Source organism: Balaenoptera ricei, chromosome 16, assembly GCF_028023285.1.
Source record: "Balaenoptera ricei isolate mBalRic1 chromosome 16, mBalRic1.hap2, whole genome shotgun sequence".
Taxonomy (NCBI): Eukaryota; Metazoa; Chordata; class Mammalia; order Artiodactyla; family Balaenopteridae; genus Balaenoptera; species Balaenoptera ricei.
Window position 1 is genome coordinate 37,599,492 of NC_082654.1, and position 21,445 is coordinate 37,620,936.

The 21,445-nt window shown below is 40.4% G+C and overlaps 2 protein-coding genes across 4 annotated transcripts in view; one reads left to right on the forward strand and one right to left on the reverse strand.

Moving 5' to 3' along the window:
- Window positions 1–21,445, reverse strand: part of LOC132351105 (interferon-induced protein with tetratricopeptide repeats 5) — a 165,229-nt gene that overhangs the window by 116,760 nt on the left and 27,024 nt on the right. The gene's annotated exons all lie outside the window — the stretch shown is intronic.
- SLC16A12 (solute carrier family 16 member 12) overlaps window positions 1–21,445 on the forward strand; it is a 92,416-nt gene that overhangs the window by 65,797 nt on the left and 5,174 nt on the right. The window contains exons 3-7 of one of the 3 annotated variants that reach the window (XM_059900945.1): window positions 1,910–2,158; window positions 13,629–13,732; window positions 16,332–16,475; window positions 18,142–18,721; window positions 20,672–20,931. In XM_059900945.1, the coding sequence (XP_059756928.1) occupies window positions 2,049–2,158; window positions 13,629–13,732; window positions 16,332–16,475; window positions 18,142–18,721; window positions 20,672–20,931 (1,198 nt within the window). In that variant the 5' untranslated portion in view covers window positions 1,910–2,048. The remainder of the gene's footprint in view (window positions 1–1,909; window positions 2,159–13,628; window positions 13,733–16,331; window positions 16,476–18,141; window positions 18,722–20,671; window positions 20,932–21,445) is intronic. The other 2 variants (XM_059900946.1, XM_059900947.1) reach the window with 2 other exon arrangements.

Genomic DNA, 21,445 nt, shown 5'->3' on the forward strand with positions numbered 1-21,445 from the left:
TTGCTGTCACTTTAGCTTTTTGAGGCTGTCCTCAGCTCCTACTGGCTACCCACAGTTCCCTGCCACGTGGCCTTCTCCATGGCAGTGTGCAACACGGCAGCCTGCTTCTTCAGGGCCAGCAGGAGAGTGAGAGTGAGTCGGCTAGCGAGGCTGAGTCTTATTCAGCATGACCTAATCATGGGAGCCATGTGCCATCACCAGTGCCATATTCTGGTTAGAAGCAAGTCACAGGCCCCACCCACACTCAATGGAAGGGATTACACAAAGACAAGAACAGCAGGATGTGAGACCGTAGGGGCAGCTTAGACTCTGTCTACAAGGAGCTGTGTGTGTCTTGCTTATCGCTGAATCCTCGGTGTCCAGAATAATGCCTAACACATATTAGATACTCCACAAGTGTTGGTAGTTGAATGAATTAATGTTGCAGATATTACTTCTTTGAATCATGTGTTGCTTTTTTTCCCCCCCAAGTCTATGGTTTACCTTTTGGTCTTATTTATTACATGTTTTGGTGTATAGAAATGTTAAATTTTAATTTAGACAAATCAACAAAATTTCCCCTTGGTTTGTTAACATTTACATCTCAGGGAGTCCTTTTCCCATCTAGAGGTTAGATAATTATTTGCATATGTTTTCTCCTAGATTTTAAATGACTTCTTTTTTACATTTAACTCTGATCTATCTAGAAGGTTAAGAACTAAATGGAGGGACTTCCCTGGTGGCGCAGTGGTTGAGAGTCCGCCTGCCAATGCAGGGGACACGGGTTCGAGCCCTGGTCCGGGAAGATCCCACATGCCATGGAGCAACTAAGCCCATGCGCCACAACTACTGAGCCTGCGCTCTAGAGCCCGCGAGCCACAACTACTGAGCCCGTGCACCACAACTACTGAAGCTCACGTGCCCTGGAGCCCGTGCTCCGCAACAAGAGAAGCCACTGCAATGAGAAGCACACGCACCACAACGAAGAGTAGCCCCCACTCGCCGCAACTAGAGAAAGCCCGCACACAGCCACGAAGACCCAGTGCAGCCAAAAATAAATAAATAAATTTATTTTAAAAAAAGGAATTAAATGGAGAGTTGTAACAGGAGGTAGCAAATAATCCTTTTTTTCCCCATCCCTCTTTGCTACCTTATTTAGTTGTACTGAATTATTATGTGCAACTTCTGGGCTTTCTATTCTGTTTGACTTATTTTTCATTCTCTTCTTGCTTCAATTTTTTCCATCTAAGAATTATAGCATTCTTGGTCAGAAAGGCCAATGCAGTTACTGTCAGAATCATTCAGTATAGTAATTAAGACATAGCCTAAGCTGTTGTAACAGAAAGACTCCAGAATAGAGAGACTCAAATAAAGCTGAGGCTTATTTACCTTTGGTGTAACAGTGAGGGGTGTGTGATGTCGGGAGCTGGAGAGGCACCTCTTCCCCACAGGGTCGTTTGAGGGCCCAGGCTCCTTCCATCCTGTAGCTCTGCCAGCCCCTAGGGCGATGTCTGGGCCTGTGTGTTTGGAACTGTTTCATCCCCACATCCACATTCCAGTCTATGGGAAAGGAGGTGGTGGAAGTCTTAAGAAGGTGCCTTTGCCTTTGAGCTGAGGAACCCGAAGTGGCATGTATTATTTTGCTCATATCCCTTTAGTCTAGACTAAACCACGTTGCCACATCTACCTTCAAGGCATGGTATCCAAACTGTCGTCATGGGTTTGGCTAAAAGTTTGAGAAGATCTGTTATTTAAAAAAAAGAAGAAGGGGGAGAGGTTGCAAGGACAATAATGGTCTTTGCACCAGGCCAGTATTCATAGTTAACGAAGAATCATATTTAAGAGGAAAGTAATAATCATTTTCACCAAGTGAAAAACTATCTTTGGATATGGCAATAAAATACAACTATGTCCTGATTTTTGGTTTTAGATGGACAGTAACCCATGTGCCAGGTAGCACTCTATGCCAGTGTTGAATGCCAACAGGAAATCACTGGACAGCAGACCCTTCCAAGATCATAACTGGGCTGTTGGAGTAACTTGGAAAAGAAGAAAAAAGAACTGAAACCATGGCAAAAGTAAATAGAGCTCGGTCCACCTCCCCACCGGATGGAGGATGGGGCTGGATGGTTGTGGCTGGCTGTTTCCTTGTTACCATCTGCACCCGGGCAGTAACCAGGTAGGTGGGACTTCCTTCTCGATTTATTATCAGATGACCTGGCTTGTCTTTTTTTCTAAGTCGGCTTCATTCTAGTTCTGAACCTGTCATTGTGAAAATATATGTTTTGTGCGCGTGTGTGTATTTCCTTTGACTGCTCGGATATCTTTTTCTTTGCAAGGAATGTGATTTTCTGACACTTAAAAGTCCTGGATAGTGGTCTCTTGTAATCTCTGACACATAAACCTGGAGTGTTAGGACATTTTTCAGCTAAATATTATGGCTGTGCCGGACATTTATTTTCATAAGCAGTTCATCCCACAAAGGACAAATATATAAGCTCAAAATAGTCCTTGAAAACCTCTCAGCTCACCAGGAGACTGAGCCGCTGGAAGCTTAAAGCCTAGAATTTAAATTCTTTTGCTTCATTTTGCACTTGGCTGTGGTAGCGGAGGCTGGTTTCTAGGTTGAAGGAGAGAAAGAGCATAAATACAGGGATTCTCTCATCTCATTTGGTCATGTTTCCTCTTTTCCTTTTGCCCAAGGGCATAGCCTTGACTATACTTAAGTTAAACGTGCGTACACTGAGATGCGTTCATCTCATTTACATTTGGAATAAAGCCACACTTGAAATCTGCATGTGCTAGCTCTCTCCTCTAGAGGTGCCTTCATTCAAATTGAACTGTGTTGCTCTTCTCTGGCAACACTCCCTTGGCAGCCAAAGAAACTGATTTGCACTACATAACTTCACTTGATGGCATCATCAATAAAAGCATCGATGTTCCCCCCATAACAAATAGATAATGCCTGAAAGAAGCAGGATGTTTGTGTTTGCTACAATAAGGATTCGTTGATTATGTGTCAAAATAAACTGTAGATCTGTTTAAAATAATATGATGGTTGAGTCTGATTTTTCTCCCGTCTAGATTATGGATCTTGTGTTCTGGGAGTGAGGAGGTCATAGAGTTAAAAGGAATCTCTTTCATCTTGGTTCTTACATGTGGAAGCTTTCATCATTCCCATGAGAGGAAAGTTCTGGAAGTGAGCTTAGTGCTTCTATAAGAAGGGCAGCTGGAAACCAGAAAAGAGGATTGTGGCTGGCAGCAAAGGCCTGTTTTCAGAGGCTCCTGGGAGAGGCTGAGAGGAGGATACCTGAGCACAATAGGCTCAGAGGAGGAAAGGGTGACACACCAGGAAGCAGCCAAGAGAACTGGAGACAGAGACTAGGAAAGCAGCCTGCACGGTGATTTGTCAATTCAGAGGATCAGTGCCTATTGGGCAGTTAAGTCTTTTTCCAGTTTTATTGAGAACTAATTGACATTCATCGCTATATAATTTTAATCATGCATACAGCATGATTTTTTTAATTGAAGTATAGTTGATTTACAATGTTGTGTTAGTTTCTGGTGTACAGCAAAGTGATTCAATTTTTTATATGTGTGTGTGTGTGTGTATATATATATATAACTGAATATATATATTCTTTTCCATTATGGTTTATTACAGAATATTGAATTTAGTTCCATGTGCTATACATTAGGACCTTGTTGTCTATCTACTTTATATATAATAGTTTGTAAGCATGATGATTTGATTTACATTTACTTTAGGTTCAGCTAACATCCGTCTTCTCGTATAACTACAATAAAAAGGAAAGAAAAGAAAAAGACTTTTCTCTTCATGATGAGAACTCTTAGGATTTATTCTCTTAACAACTTTCCTATCTATCATACAACAGTGTTAGCTGTAGTCATCATATTGTTCATGACATCCCTAGTACTTATTTATCTTATAACTGGAAGTTTGTATTTTTTGACCACCTTCCTCCAATTCCCTTCCCCTCCCCCCCCCCACCCCCCCCCCCGCCTTGGTAACCATAAGTCTGATCTCTTTTTATATGCACTTGGTTGTTGCTTTAGATTCCACATATATTTAAGATTATACAGTATTTGTCTTTCTCGCTCTAACTTATTTCACTTAGCAGAATGCCTTCAAAGTCCATTCATATTGTTGCAAATGGTAGGATTTTCTCATTTTTTTTCTGGCTGAATAATATTCCATTGTATATATATACCACACCTTCTTTATCCATTCATCCATCCATGTCTTGGCTATTAAAAATCATGCTGCTATGGGCATGGGGGTGCAGATATCTTTTCTAGTTAGTGCTTTCATTTTCTTTGGATCTATTCCCAACAGTGGAATTTCTGGATCACATGGTAGTTCTATTTTTATCCCTACTGCTTTCTATGGTGGCTGTACCAATTTACAATCCCATCAACAGTGCACAAGGGCTCCCTTTTCTCTGCATCCATACCAGCATTTGTTATCTCTTATCTTTTTGATGATGACTATTTTAACAGGTGTGAGGTAATAGCTCATTGTGGTTTTAACTTGCATTTCCCTAATGACTAGTGATGTTGAGCATCTTTTCATGTACCTGTTGGTCTTTAGTATATCTTCTTTGAAGAAATGTCTATTTAGGTCCTTTGCTCATTTTCTAAATTGGGTTATTTGTTTTTTTACTATTGAGTGGTGTGCATTCTTTGTATGTTTTGGATATTAACCCTTTATCAGATATGTGGTTTGCAAATATTTTTTCCCATTTTTTTCACTTTGTTGATGGTTTCTTTTGCTGTGCAGAAGCTTTTTAGTTTGATGTAGTCCTGCTTGTTTATTTTTTATTTTGTCGCTTGTGTTTTAGGTGACATATCCAAAAAATCATTACCAAGATCCATGTTGAGGAACTTTATTCCTGTGTTTTCTTCTAGTAGTTTCATAGTTTCATGTCTTATATTTTATCCTTAAATCCATTTCAAGGTAATTTTTGTGAGTGGTCTAAAATATGGGTCTAGTTTTATTCTTTTACATGTGAATATCTAATTATCTCAACACTATTTACTGAAGAGACTGTCTTTTCTCCATTGAATATTCTTGGCTCCCTTTTCAAACATTAGTTGATGCTTAGGTTTATTTCTGGGTTCTCAGTTCTGTTCCACTGGTTTATTTGTCTGTTTTTATGCCAGTACCAAACTGTTTTGATGACTACAGCTTTATATTATAGTTAGAAATCAGGAAGTGTGATACCTCTTTCTTAGGATTTCTTTGGCTATTTAGGGTCATTTGTGGTTCCATATAAATTTTAAGAGTGTTTTATCTACGTCTGTAAAAAATGCCATTGGATTCTTGATAGGAATTGCATTGAATATATAGATGGCTTTTGATAGTGTTTACATTTTAATAATGTTAATTCTTCCAGTCCACAAACATGGGATATCTTTCCATTTATTTGTGTCTTCTTCAGTTTCTTTCACTGATGTCTTGTAGTTTTCAGCATGGAGATCTTTCATGCCCTTAGTTAAATTTGCTGTATTTGATGCTATTGTAAATGGGATCAATTTCTTTATTTCTTTTTTGGAAATTTTATTATTAGTGTATACAAACACTACTGATTTTTGTATGTTAATTTTATATCCGGCAACTTACTGAGTTCATTGATTAGATCTAAGAGCCTTTTGGTTGCGTCTTTAGGATTTTCTATATATAAAATCATATCATCTGCAAATAGAGACAATTTTACTTCTTCCTTTCCAATTCTAATACCTTTTATTAATTTTTCTTGCCTGATTGCCAAGGCTAGGACTTCTAGGACTATGTTGAATAGGAGTGATGAGAGTGGCCACCCTTGTCTTGTTCCTCATTTTAGAAGAAAAGCTTTCAGCCTTTTACCGTTGAGCATGATATTAGCTGTGGGCTTGTGACTTATGGCTTTATTATGCTGAGATATGTTCCTTCTATGCCTAATTTGTTAAGAGTTTTTATCATAAATGGATGTTGAATTTTGTCAAATGCTTTTTCTGTGTCTATTGAGAGGATCATACAATTCATTTCTTTCATTCTATTAATATGATGTGTCACATTGATTGATTTGTGTATGTTGAACCATCCTTGCATCCCAGGAATAAATTCCACTTGAACCTGGTGAATGATCCTCTTAATATGCTGCCGATTCAGTTTGCTAGTATTTTATTGAGAATTTTTGCCTCTATACTCATCAGGAATATTTGGCCTGTAGTTTTCTTTTCTAGTAGTGTCCTTTTCTGGTTTGGTATTAGGATAATGCTGGTCTTATAAAATGAGTTTGGGAGTGTTCCCTCCTCTTTGATTTAAATAATATGCTTAAAAGTTAAACCATACATCTGGAAGGTAAAAATTCAAACAATACAGAAACATATAAGGTAAAGCCTTTTTCTCCTCACTTCCTGAATCCCTGTTTCACTGCCTAAAGTTAATCTCATAAATAGTTTCTTGAGATCTGTCCAGAAATTTTTTTAAAAGCCTTATGTCCATATATAAAGCATGTTCTTTTCATTTACACCAATGGGATCATATTATACACACTGTTTTGAACTTTTTTTTTTTTACTTAATAATATCTTTTGGAAATATTTCCATATCAGCACATATGGCTCTACCTCACTGAAAGATAGGTGCTTAAAATTTCACCATATGGATGTTTCCATAATTTATTTAAAACATTTTTATTGATGGACATTTATATTGCTTGCTGGTTTTTGCTTTACAGACAATGCTACCATTTATAATCCAGGGCATTTAAAAATCATATTTCACTCTTACCTTGTAACTGATGATGCTTCCTTACACATAAAATTTATATAAGCTTAAAGTTGTGCAGGCTATTAAAGTAGTCATTCTCATTTATTTACTCCCTCTGTTTGTTAATGTGCATTGATTACATACTTTTTCTTTGAGACATCTTGTTACCAAACACATTATCTATGTTAAGAATCATATTTCAGGACTTCCCTGGTGTCACAGTGGTTAAGAATCGGCCTGCCAATGCAGGAGACACGGGTTCGAGCCCTGGTCTGGGACGATCCGACATGCCGTAGAGCAACTAAGTGCATGAGCCACAACTACTGAGCCCATGTGCCACAACTACTGCAGCCCGTGTGCCTAGAGCCTGCGCTCTGCAACAAGAGAAGCCACCGCAATGAGAAGCCCTCGCACTGCAACGAAGAGTAGCCCCTGCTCACCACAGCTAGAGAAAGCCCGCGCACAGCAGTGAAGACCCAATGCAGCCAAAAATAAATAAATAAATTTATATAAAAGAAAGAATCATATTTCATAGTGTAATTACATTACATTCTATTAGTAAATTGATAAATTGAATTGAAGTTGATGCTTGCAAAACAACACTTGTTTTAAATGTTTAAAGAAAACCCCCAGCTCTGAGACCTACTTTTCTCTCAGTCTTCTGGGTCTAAATTAACTTAATTGCAATAGATGTCTAGAGTCCTGTGGAACTGTGGAGCTCTTTTAACAACAGCTGAATTCCTGTAAATAATTGCTAATGTTAGCTGAGCACTTACTCTGTGCTTGTTGGCATTATTCCAAGCACTTTTCATTGATTAAGTCATTTAATCCTTATAATAACACACAGAGGTTGAATAATGTGTCCAAAGTCACATGGTGAGTAACTGGCAGTGCTTTTACCCACTGGGCTACACTGCCCAGTGGATTACTTACTGCGTTGACTTAGTGGATAACTTCATCAACCAGAAAAAAGTCTTTACCAAATATCAGATGTTGTCAGCCTCCAACTCTACCAGAGAAGAATTTTATAACAGAGTGACAAGATAGAGACAGCAAGTATGTTGACCTCTTGAGAGAAAGCATCTTTAAGAACATTGTAACAAACAACACTTGGATGATATTATGAACAAAACCTGTCAACCCCTGAAGGATGTTCAGAGTTGTTCGCTATTGCAGCATGATCTAATTCACTCTGACTGATGCAGTCATGCTTCCCCAAATGCTTAATTTATAGATGAGGAAACCAAGACCGTGAGGGATTAAGAAGCTTCATCAAAACTCTCAGTTATTCAGCACGGGAATCAGAGATCAGAACCGAGTTCTCCTGACATCTGTCAGATGCACAAATATTCCAAGGGACAACAAAAATAATTTGTAAAGTGAGAAGCTCATGTGCTTCCAATAAGATATGTTTTCTTTAAGGTCTTGCCTGTGTTTAGAAGGCATAAATCATGAAACTTTACCATTTGAAAACTTCCACGGTCCTTTCCTTTTGGAGAACAAATTAAAATACAATAATTCTTCCCATATTTCATAAAAGTCACAGTCATTCAGAAGCATGTGGGACTTCCCTGGTGGCACAGTGGTTAAGAATCCGCGTGCCAGTGCAAGGGATACGGGTTCGAGCCCTGGTCCGGGACGATCCCACATGTTGTGGAGCAACTAAGCCCATGCGCCACAACTAGTGAGCCTTTGCTCTAGAGCCCATGAGCCACAACTACTGAGCCTGCATGCCACAACTACTGAAGCCCGCGCGCCTAGCTCCACAACAAGAGAAGCCACTGCAATGAGAAGCCCGTGCACTGCAACGAAGAGTAGCCCCTGCTCACCGCAACTAGAGGAAGCATACACGCAGCAACGAAGACCCAACACGGCCAAAAATAAATAAATAAATTTATATATTAAAAAAAGAAGCATATGTATGTGGTTATTAAATTTTACCTCTGACAAGCCTACTCACATGTTTGGACAAGAATCTCAGGTGTTACTTCTGAATTTTACATAACTACAGTTTGATATGACTAGTCAAATCAGTTGGAAAAAAACCATCAAACAGAAAACAAAACAACAGAACAAGATAAAAAAAGTCACAAGAAATAAACATAGTCCCACAAATATTAAATCCCCCAAAACAATTTAGTGGAGAGAAGAGATTATGATTTACAACACCAAAATATCTTATTATCATTTGGGGTGCTTTCCTCTTAGTTGTCCTATGTTCTTCCACATTTCCAGCTTTTGCATCTCTCTTTTACTAATTCTTTCTCTCAGCTTATAAACTCAGATTCTTCACACCTCTACTGTACCGTATCTAGCCACGTGTTCCTACATAGCTGCCATCCGTTCTTCTTCTTCCTTTCTCATTCAAGTTCTTGAAGTTGCTACTCAACCATTTCACTTCTTTATCTTCCAGTCACTTCTCTACCAGCTCTCAGCCTGCCTTCCCTCCTAATTTCCTTCCTTTCGTACCTTGAACCTTGAACAATGTTTAATGAGCACCCCATACATGGAAGCTATGGTACTAGATATTTGGGATTCAATGCAAGATAAGACAGACATGGTCTTTGCTGTCACAGAGCAAGAGTCTAGTGGAGAATACAAACAAATGCAAAGAACATCGCCACACAGTGTGGTAAGGGTCCAGCATGTAGTGGAAATAGTTAAGAATGGTATCAAGCCCAGACTCAGGTAGTCAAGGAAGCCTTCCTGGAGGAGTTGACTATTATCTTGAGACTAAAAGAATGAGGGAGGCTGGGAGAGCATCCTAGAAAAAAAAAATGCTCAGAGGTGTGAAAAAGCATGTGTGGTACGTCAAAAGTTGTAGAAAGAAGTTCAGTCTGTCTGAAGTGAGGAATGCACCAGATGGGAAGAAAGGAGAGATGCTAAGAAGGACCAACTTATGCAGGGTCTCTTAAGTCATGTTAAAAAGTTTGAAGCATCAGGATCTGATTTGTGTTCTAGTGAGGACACTTGGACCATGGAGTGTAGAATATACTGAAGGTAGCCAAGTGTGAATTCAGGAAAATCAGTTAGGAGGGTTTTGGCTGCAGTCCAGGAGAGAAGTGTTGTCATGAATGATAAATGATAAAGGCAATGGAGCTCCGTGGCAGCATTTGAAAGATACGTGTGAGGTAGAATAAGCAAAATTTGATAGTTGATTAGATCAGTGGTCCTAAACAGGCTGATTTTGATCTCCAAGGGGACCTTTGGCAGTGTCTGGGGACATTCTGAGCAGAGGCCAGTGACGCTGTTAAACATCCTGCAACGCACAGGACGACCCCCAGGACAAAGAATTATCACGTCCGTAATGTCAATAGCGCTTAGATTGAGAAGCCCTGGGCTGAGGATAACTTAACTATTTTGATACTGAGGCTATAGCCAAGAAATCATTATTCACTTAAATCGAAGGCCTAGTGGTTAGGAGAAAATAATAGACTTTTTGTACTAGTCTAGCAATCTTTAGGATGTTAAGAAACATCGTAGAGTTTCCTGTTATTATTGTACCGAATTAAAACTAGTATAAGGCTGTTGCAGTTAGCTCATGCTTTAGAAAAAGTTCTGCAATATTTTAATTAAATTTAAATTTATATACTCAGCCAGGTAGTTTATGTTATCATTCTCTGCGTTTTCGTTGTGACTATGTTTCAGTCCTCCAAACTCTGATATAATTATTAACCTAGCATCGGATCTACTATAGCACGTTGTCTGGTTTCTTAAATCAGTGGAAGGGGAAGGACACCTTTCGATGTCCCTTTGATAGATATCATCACATACAGTGCTCAGTGCGGAGGACAAGAACGGGACTCTGGTGAATACGGAGGTGTGTCATCCAGAGGGCCTCAGCTGCAGGGTGAACGTCAGCAGGCAGCTTGCAGCTGTCAGTGTCCGCAGGGTCCCCCTCACCTGCGCAGAGCTGCCTCTCCCGAGAGCTCGCCCTTCCAGCGGTGCCCACGTCCAGTGATTGACGGAGGGAGGTGCGTAAAGGCCGGCCCATTTCCCTGGGGATTGGCTGAGGCCCGTCAGGCCTGCATCTGTTTGCCCAGCTCTCTCTGCTCAATCCTGCTTCCGTCCTCTTCCTTCCACAATTGTCGATCCCTATCTGTACTCTGCACATCAAACTCCATCCCAGTACCTTCTGGGACTTAGAATTTAGCACCCTATACCAGGGTTCTCCAAGCCGCGGGCTGCGGACAGATACCAGCCCGCGGCCTGTTAGGAACAGGGCCGCACAGCAGGAGGTGAGCAGGGCGAGAGTGAGCGAAGCTTCCTCTGCCTCTCCCCATCGCCCGCATTACCTCCTGAACCATCCCCACCCCACCGCACCACGCCCCCCTTCGTGGAAAAATTGTCTTCACGAAACCGGTCCCTTGGTCCCTGGTGCCGAGAAGGTTGGGGATCGCTGCCCTATACCGTCCCTTTTCTCTTTCCTATCACCAGGACTGACAACATAATTACAGGGCCTGGTGCAAGATGAAAATGCAGGACCCCTTGTTCAAAAGGCAGGGAAAAAAAGGGCTGGTAAACGTACTAAAATGGGAAGCTTTTCCTTTTTTCAGTGGTCTCGGTTTTTCACGGTGTTTTAAATTTACTATTTAGTGTTGTTCTGAGTAAAGAAAATGGAAATGTTAAATAAGTAGCACAAATCTGGCGTTCATCTTTATATTACCGGTAGCCCTACCTTTTACTTTCCTTCTGTGTTATCATTTTCAGCATAAGCGATCAGCTAATCCAGAGAAGCAACACGAGTAAGAAAGGATCTGATAGGAATCCTCGGCCCTTTGTCTTTCTTAAAACACCATTGCCTTCTTCTGCATTTGAAGCAAGTTTTGGTTTGAAAGGAAAGCATGGTCTCTCTCACTCCCCTGTGCACAGGCTCACTCAGTTGTAGGTGTAACACACTTACCTGGTACTCAATCTGAGTCTTACTGGACTCCCACACAAGAGTCTACTGGAATTCTGTGCCCTGGGGCATCTCTAAGACTATGTGCAAATGGAAAAGCACAGAATTGCAGACTAAAGAATCCGTGGCTCTCTGCTCACATGCATGCTTCGTTGTCCCATTGGACTTCACTTACAAAATGCAAATTCAAAGATAAAATTATTAGGAATTTTACGACAGTGACAGCTGAGTTAAGCCAAGTTTAATGCTTCTGAGTGCCAGATTCTGTGCGACTGTATAGGTTGTATGCCCATGAAGCTGGACCTTCATAACAGCAGTCCTGATTCACCCTGATTCTCTTCCCCCTTCTTTAACTTTTCCATCACTCACTTTTACATCCAGCAGCAACTGGAGAGGAAAGGGAGAGTAAAATAACAGGTTATTAGGGGCTGCTGAAGCATAATGAGTTGGAATGTGGTCCTATCCAAGGAGACAGATAACCTCCTATCTCATCCCCAAGCTGCAAGGCCTGATTTCTTTTCCTGCTATCACGGAGCTCTAAAAGCTTCCTGTCCTGAATTATCTGTGTGCGGTTCATTCCAAACTATTGCTTCTGGATCACTTCTGTCTTGTTTTTCCTAAGTAATTAGCTATTTTTAAGCATAAAAATTTCTCTGTCTCTGTTTCTGTTTCTGTCTCTGTCTCTGTCTCTGTTTCTGTCTCTGTCTCTGTATATGCACCCCCATACACACACACACATAAATTTCTGATTGTATAAGAAATCAGGTTCACTGTAAAATAATTCAAAATGCAGAATAAAGACAAAAAAATCATTTATAACCTCACCATGCACATATAATGATAATATACATTTTCATTTATATGCTTTCAGGCTTTTTCTAGTTACATGAACTACATTTTTATAAAAATAAGCCCTTACTATATGAGCTATTTTGTAACTTACTTTTTTACTTAACATTATATTGTGAATTTATTTCCAAATCAATAAATACAAATCAAATCATTTTTAATACCTAATATTTCATTTTATTGATATGCTATAAGTTACTTAACCAGTCCTTTACTGACGGACGTATATGCTGTTTACAATATTTGGCTATTATAAATAGTTCTCCAGAGTGTATCCTTTTATGTGTATCTATTATTATTATCATCACCATCTGTTTATTAACTTTGCTTAAAACCTAGAAGTGAAATTGCTGGGTGATGTATAACACTTTATTGTCAAGTCTTAACTTGTATAACAACCTCTTAGAAGTTTCAGATGTTAGTGAAACAGTACGATGTGTAACAATCCATGTGTCTGACCTGTCATCTTTTCCATAAGACCTTCCCTACAGCAGTGATCTTCACATCCACTTGGTTTCAGCAGCTGCTCTAGTGGGTGAACACTTGTTTCTTTTTTTCTTTAATTAATTAATTAATTTATTTATTTATTTATTTTTGGCTGCATTGGGTCTTCGTTGCTGTGCACGTGCTTTCTCTAGTTGCGGCAAGCAGGGGCTACTCTTGGTTGCAGTGCGTGGGCTTCTCACTGCGGTGACTTCTCTTGTTGCAGAGCACGGGCTCTAGGCGCGTGGGCTTCAGTAGTTGTGGCACACAGGCTCAGTAGTTGTGGCTCAAGGGCTCTAGAGCACAGGCTCAGTAGTTGTGGCTCACATGCTTAGTTGCTCCTCGGCATGGTGGATCTTCCTGGACCATGGATCGAACCCGTGTCCCCTGCATTGGCAGGTGGATTCTTAACCACTGTGCCACCAGGGAAATCCTAAACACTTGTTCTTATCCCTTAGAACATCCCAATGGTTGGCTTCTGATTTCCCACTTATTACGGGCCAGCAACGTACCATTGAAAATCAATTAAAACCCCTGGAGACTGGAACAGATGATTGAACCAAAACTTGAAACTCTCAATCAAATACATGTTCATTCTTTTTTTTTTTTTTGGTATAAAATGCTTACACTTTTTATTTTTCAGATGTATTTCAATTTTTTTTGTGGACTTCCAGACATACTTCTCTCAGGATTATGCACAGACAGCCTGGATCCATTCCATTGTAGATTGTGTGACCATGCTCTGTGGTGAGTATCTCCAGGGATAGATAATTACTGGCTACCCTTGAACTATATATGACAGTGACCTTCCACTGCCTTTGATGACCAGTTTTTCTGAGTAGAAGGGCTATGATTAAAAATTGGCTAAAACCATATAAAAAGAAAAGTATGATCCTGCCTTTAGCCAAACCCACCCAGATGTGCTTTTGCAGTTAACATTCTTGGCTGATGTCAGATGGACCAGGTAGTGAACACAGTCAATTGGACACATACCTATAGAGATAGGGAACTGGGCAATCACAGGACTTGTCCTGATTTTGGACGCAGTTAACCGTACAGTATATGCCCTTGCTTTCTTCTGAATGCTGTGGTCCCCTCATTCTCCAGCCACATAAACAGCCATTGGAAAGCACCATGAGCCATTTCAATGTGACCTCCTTAAATGAGTGCCAACAATATGTGCGTCACATCTCAAGTCTTGTTTTCATTCTCGTCCCTTCCCAGAGGGTTCAAAGTTTGGCTCGTTTTTCATGCATCAATCTTCATTCTTAGAGAAGTACTGTAGAAGGATAGAATGGTGCAATCATGAGATAAGCACATTCACTACGGCTGTAGTTTTCATCAAGAGCCACACAGGTGCTATGTACAGTGTACAGAGTGATCTCAAGATTCATGGAATCTCTCATCGATCTGTATAGTAAGGAAAAACTAACCTTGAGATTTTTCTTTTTAAAAATTTCCAACCAAAGTTATTAAATGAGTGCCATAGAAATTTTCTGTAATTGGGTCAAATCAAAATGATCTATTTGCAGACTAGACCCATTTAATCCTTTCATTTAGATGACTCCTGAGTATTTTAGAAAACTGTTATATCTTCAGGCCATGTCTTAATGGCAAAAGAGAAATACTATATTATTTGGTATCATAAATAATGTCATCTGTTCCATTCTAGGTACTGATTCATATTTATTTTTAGAAAAATGTACATAATCAGGAATTGGTTGATTTGTGCTGAAATGTATTTCCTTGGTTGGGAGGAATTTGAGTGCAATTCTAGGTTTCACGAGACGGCTAAGTTGACACTACTGATAACGCTGGAAGGTCATAAGGGATCAAAAAATCATATTTTCAGGTTTTCTTTCTAGCCTATTTTTTTTTTAACCAGTAAGATGATCACTTGGTTTTCAGGGTCAGATGATTAGTCACAGCCTTTGTGTGGGCATGCCAAGACAGCCATGTTTATCTTTCATGGAGGATACAGGTGACTCATATCTCTCACTATTCTCACTATTATCCTTTGGAGAATATTTATAATCCCTCAAAGAGGAATAAATGACCTTCAGTGACCACAATGGTCACAATGACCATGTGAGGCATTGAGCTAAACGCAGCGTCATGTTAGGTGCAGAATATTTAAATTCTGCAGAATCACATCTGGGACACCCACTGGGGTCATATCTGCCCTATGATGAACAGAGAAGTGAACATTTTTCATTGAGTTTAGTATACATTTTGTCACTTTCCAATAGCCATAGCAGCATCAGTCTGGAGAATTAGATATATTTTCAGGAGATTTGCTCATTCCTATTCTCCAGAGGTTATATATGCAGCCAGCCACTATTCTAACTAGATGGGATATTAAGCTGATGACTGATTCTATCATGTACATTTGTGTCACACCCAATTTTAACCTGATTGATATAAAAATTATACTCCACAGATATCTAGAGAATTGGCTCTTCTGATCTTGTTACTAGGAGTACTGGTGTCAGCATGAATTATTCTTCAGAAAGAAATTCACATACATTCCTCACCCATCGTCTCTGCCATCAGTCTGAGAGACCCAAGGAGCCAGAATAACAGGGTGAAATAACCCTGCACTCGGTTTCAGGTTCCCTGAACTGTATAGTTCTTGGTGATCTTGGGTATGTCATATTCCCCTGAACTTCAATTTCTATTTGGCCTCCTCCAGCTTTAGTTATTAGTTTATAAGCCTGGAAGTTGGCACAATTCTGACACATTGTTAAACCACAAATAGAGTGAGGCCAACCAAAATGTCATCATCTCATTTCCTAGATTTTCTGGGCTTTGATTTCTCATCCACAGGGTTTCCAGAAGCCCGGAAACAGTGCCAGATTGTGAAATTTGTCTATGATCTCTCTCCCTGGCCTTTTCCTGCATAACACTGCTGGCCATGCCGTGTTGCCCACTTTCCTTCTCTACCATTTACCTGTCATAATTATTGTTAATTGTGTATGATCAATACTATATGAAACATACAAGGCACATCGCTGTGCAAGTGACATGTAGTTTAAAGGAGCTGATTCGCTGTTTAAGAAACACCACATAATCCTGGGATTATGGCTGTCATAGAATGGAGATGTGCAATGAGCCGTCAAATGCCAGTCAGGAGATGTGATCCTAATTCCAGCTTTGCTACTTATTCTCTGTGGGACCATGGACAAGCCACTTCCTCTCTCCTTGGTTTCCAAATCTGTAGAATGAGTGGGGCGGGCTCGAGGCTTTGAAGATGGATCGTTCTCTGCTCTGCCAATGCAGCACCCACAGCCTTTCCACAGTGCCCTCAAGGCCTTTGTGTTGAACCTATTTATTATTGTTTTTGAAGCTCCACTTGGGAGTGTTGTCAGTAACCATTTTTCCTGTCAAGTGGGAATCATGCTGGGTGGCTTGCTTGCATCTACTGGTCTCATCCTGGGCTCATTTGCCACCAGTCTGAAGCATCTCTACCTCACTCTGGGAGTTCTTACAGGTAAGGGCCCTTTGTACCACCCTTCTCACCCCACCCTATCTGGGGGTTGCCAAGCCCACCAACAGAGCAGTAATTTATAAAATATTCATTTTGTAAAATGCATAATTTATCTTAATGTCTGCCTACCTAGCAGTTAACCAAAAGGGCTAGAAATGCAATGGACTGTCGTACTGTAGTGAAAATGTATCACCACTTTAATTCAGCCACTTGACAACAGTGACTGCTGGCTTTCCCTTGGGCAGCCGTGTATGGCTGAGATTCTCCACTCAGAAGCAATATGACATTAGCCAGAGCAACATAAATTTTCGGCAATGATCATTCTCCCAACATCTTTGCCAAGACATTGAAATACTGTCTGTGGTTGACCTGAGTTGCCCCTACTTTATAGTGAATACCATTGTCCAATAAATGGGGGTTTACCATTTTAAAAAGAAAGCCCCTTGTGAATATTCTTACGTTGCACATTTTCTTTCGATGTTATGGAAGAATCTTTAGAGAATGAAGCCCATAGAAAGAGAAGCAACTGATATGCATTCCATAAATCACACTTACAGGGACTGCATAGGATCAAGGTGGGCTTGGTTGGTGGGACTAGAGTAGCAGTTTTCTGCTCCATCACTCAGAGGGGAGGGTAACACTAAACTCTTGTCTGGGCCACAGAGGTAGCATGATCAGGCCAATAAAGGATATAATCTCATAGTAAGGTTATAAATCTAGCTCTGTCAGCTAAAAAAGGTATCTGTCCCCTGTCATCCAAAGGGCCTGACTGCTAGGGTGTCCCATCATCCCAGTTTACCAGGAACTATCCTGGTCTTGGTGCTGAAAGCCTCGCATCTGGGAAACCCCTCAGTCCAGGCAAACTGGGATCATTGCTCACCCTGCTCTGCAGATGGGAACAGGAGCTGAAGGTAGTTCTCCTTTTCCTTCCTTGACATTTAAATTCCGGGTTTAAAGCCCTTCAGATTTTCTTGACTTAAAAGGAATAGAAGTGGAAAATCTTGAAGAGGCTTTCTGCTGACTTTAAGGGATATTTTCAGGTGGCTATGTGTACATGCTATGTTCAGGTATCAAATTGGCACAATGTTTCCTAATATGTGAGATTACTCTGGAGCTTTCATGGGGTCACAAATGCTATTTAAACCCAAATTCCAGTGTGGTCCAGATTATCAGAGTTGTGTCTTCAGGGACAGTGAAGAGTTGAAGTAATTCTCTGGATAATTTAAAAATACTTAAATTATCCAGAGATAGTTTAAAAATAGTTAAATTATCCAGAGATAATTTAATTTATTAAAATTAATTTTAATTTATTAAAAAAGAAGTGTTGGTGGGGAGAATAAATTTCTTAGGTCAGTGTTATCCTGATTTTCTAGTTAATTCAAATTGAGCTTGTGTAATAGTTTTTAAGTTCTTCATTTTATTTTGCTTAAGTCATATTCCCTTAAGGCTTTTCTTCCCAAGAAGAAAGTCATATATATGCTATACTTTCCAAATTGTGGATGACTGGTGAGGGGAGACCCATTTTCAGCTTGGTGTAGAAAGCAGTTTTAAAAGGGTTTATTTGAAGGTCAGATTCTCTTTATTCCAAATAGTATGATTCTGAGAAATGTTCTTTCCGTAGCTGTTCATGCCGCGCCACCAGCACTCACAGAGTTCTCTTTATCCCCAGGTCTTGGATTTGCACTTTGTTACTCTCCAGCTATTGCCATGGTTGGAAAGTATTTCAGCAGGCGGAAAGCCCTTGCTTATGGGATCTCCATGTCGGGAAGTGGCATTGGCATCTTCATCCTGGCTCCTGTGGTTCAGCTCCTTATTGAACAATTTTCCTGGAGGGGAGCATTACTTATCCTTGGGGGTTTCGTTTTGAATCTCTGTGTTTGCGGCGCCTTGATGCGGCCAATTACTCTTAAAGATGACCAAACAACTGCAGAGCAGAACCATGTCTGTAGAACTGAGACACAAGGCTTTCAGCGGGCGTCTCCCTCTTCGACTTGGACTAAAGAATGGGTGCAGACCTGCCTCTGTGGCTCTTTGCAGCAGGAATACAATTTTTTACTGATGTCAGAGTTTGTTGTGTTGGCCATCTCTGTTCTATTTATGGCTTACGGCTGCAGCCCTCTCTTTGTGTACTTGGTGCCTTATGCTTTGAGTATCGGAGTGAGTCACCAGCAAGCTGCTTTTCTTATGTCCATACTTGGGGTGATTGACATTATTGGCAATATCACGTTCGGATGGCTAACCGACAGAAGGTAAAATCCATGAAACCGCCATTGGCTCCCCACTAGGGACTTTAAACTTTGAGTTTCCCCTCATCACCTTACCCTCTAGAATACCTAGGTCTGAATAATGTTAACAGGTTTTCGATATCTGAAGGCAACTCCCTTGTTGGTTCTTCTAGTCAGAGGTCAGCAAACTTTTCTGTAAAGGGACAGACATTAAACAGACAAAGTCACATTGGCTTTGTGGGTCGTATGATCCCAACTATCCAACTCTGCTGTTGTAACACAAAAGCAGCCATAGACAATATGTGACCGAGAGAGAGTGGCCATTTCCAATAAGACTTTATTTAATTTTAAATTAAAATTTTAATTTCTCATACAATTTTTCCCTTACAACATTTTATTGTTCTTTTGATTTTTTCCAATCATTCAAAATTGGAAAAACCATTCTCAGTTCACAGTCCAAAAAACAAGTGGTGGGCTGGATTTGGCCATAGTTTGCTGACACCTGTTCTAGATTGTTTCGGATGGTGGGTATGTATAAATGGCAGAAGCGAAGTTCTGGTGACAGATTTAATTCCATTCTAAGTCAAGTCATTCCTCCGGTGAGACAACTTATGTTTTAGTTTCTTTTGAAACACCCCAGAGAGTGGCTGGCAATAGAGAGAAGAGCCGATTCCAGTCCAGGCAGGAGAATCAGGTCAATAATAACACGTTATCTGTAGCCACGTATTTATATTTGACAGTGCAAATAGCAAATAGTTTCATTAGGCTTCTGGCTTAGAAACCAAAGTTATAAGAAATCTACTGAGTAGTTTCTTCAGCTAATGCTAATCTGTTTGGATTGAAGAGAGCAAACTACTCATATTCTCCTAAATGATGGACTCTTCACACTTGAGCTATGACCTGGAAGAGCTATCATCCTATGGCTTCTCACACGTTATGTCTTTGGGAACTAAACAGGATCCAACTGCCATTATCCAGTATCGTGAATATAATATTTAGGATTAAATCCACATTTTTAATGGTTAAGGAGTTGGTGGGAGAGCAAAGGGTAACCATCTTTACAATCAAATTACTCAACAAGAAGCAGCCTGGTATAAGTCTGAGAGAGGAATCTCTAATCTGAGATATACGAGACCTAAGTTCTTGTGCTGGCTCTGCCCCGTATTATCCCTGTGACCTAGAGAAAATCACCTAACCCTCAGATCCTCAAGGGTCTTCATCTGTAAAATGGGCCAGTTCAATATTTGCCTATGGACATTATAGCATTTTTTGAGGCTTAAATGAGATTGTGGGCAGAAAAACATTTGTAAAGCATGAATTGCTGGTGCTGATATTATACAGAGTCTTTAAAATAATTGGTATCATAGATGGGTTTGGATCTGCAAAGGGAAGTGTTCATGGAAGTACCACTGGGGAGGTCTTGAAATAAGACTTAGTCCTAATACGAGATCTTCATAATCTCAGGCAAATCACCTTCGTTTCTTCATATTATGGCTTCCTCTTTGTATAACCACTTGGGTTATTGAGCATATATGATGTGCTGGAGCCTAACAGATGACACATCTGAAAGCATCTAATATGGTGGACTTCTAGACAATATTAGGCTCCTGACACTCTATGTGTTATTTCACAACTATCCTTGAATAACACTATGAGATAGACAGCCTCCCCATTTTATAGCTAAAGGAATTGAGGTTAGAGTTAGGCAGTTAGTAGGTGGTAGAATTGGATTCAAACTTCTATCTTTCTAATTTTAGAGCACAGGTTATTTTCTACCATACCATGCTTCCTGGGAAGATACATTCTTGCATTTGCATATACCAAAAGAAAGACAGGAAGACAATGTAGAAAACACACAATGGGGAGGCCATCTCTATAAATAATTGTAGTGCTTACTGCTACCTGGGCATGGTTCTAGAGCTCTTTGATAGAACCTGTGCATACTGCACTCATTCTTGGTCTTCACATCCACAGGTGTCTGAAGAATTACCAGTATATTTGCTACCTCTTTGCCATCGGAATGGATGGGCTCTGCTACCTCTGCCTCCCAATGCTTCAAAGTCTCCCGCTGCTCATGCCTTTTGCTTGTACTTTTGGCTACTTTGATGGTGCCTATGTGACTCTGATCCCAGTAGTGACTGCAGAAATCGTGGGGACCACCTCTTTGTCATCAGCACTTGGCGTGGTGTACTTCCTCCATGCAGTGCCGTATTTGGTGAGCCCACCCATCGCAGGTAAGTTTGCAGAGAGAACCCCCAATCACCTCTTCTCTGTCATATTGATGTAAAAACAGTGAACTCTCACACACCCATGAGGATTGGAAGTAAGTTGGGAAGGGTGAAAGAGAAAGGGATGCCAGAGCCACCAAAACATCATGGTCTAACCTACATCCTTGTTTTAAAATCTTCTTCCAACTAACTGGGGGACCTTAGCATACTTGGAAAGAAAAAGTCCCAAATTAGGATCTTGATTCCATTCCACACTAATGATAGAAGCAATGGAATGAAGCAGCTGTTCAGACTTATAAATAAGTTGGGCACATTTAGAGGGAAGGCTGGCAGGAGAACAGGATTCCAGTAGGGGGGGGCGGTAGGCAGTGAGGCTGAAATGATAAAGTGCGGGTGTCATAGTGGAATGTCTTGAGTGCCAGCCGAAGGAGTGGGGCCCTATATGCTTCAGAGAATACGGCTAGTATTACAGCTTTTGGGCAAAGGGGTAGTAAAGTAAAGAGTATATTTTAGAAAACAT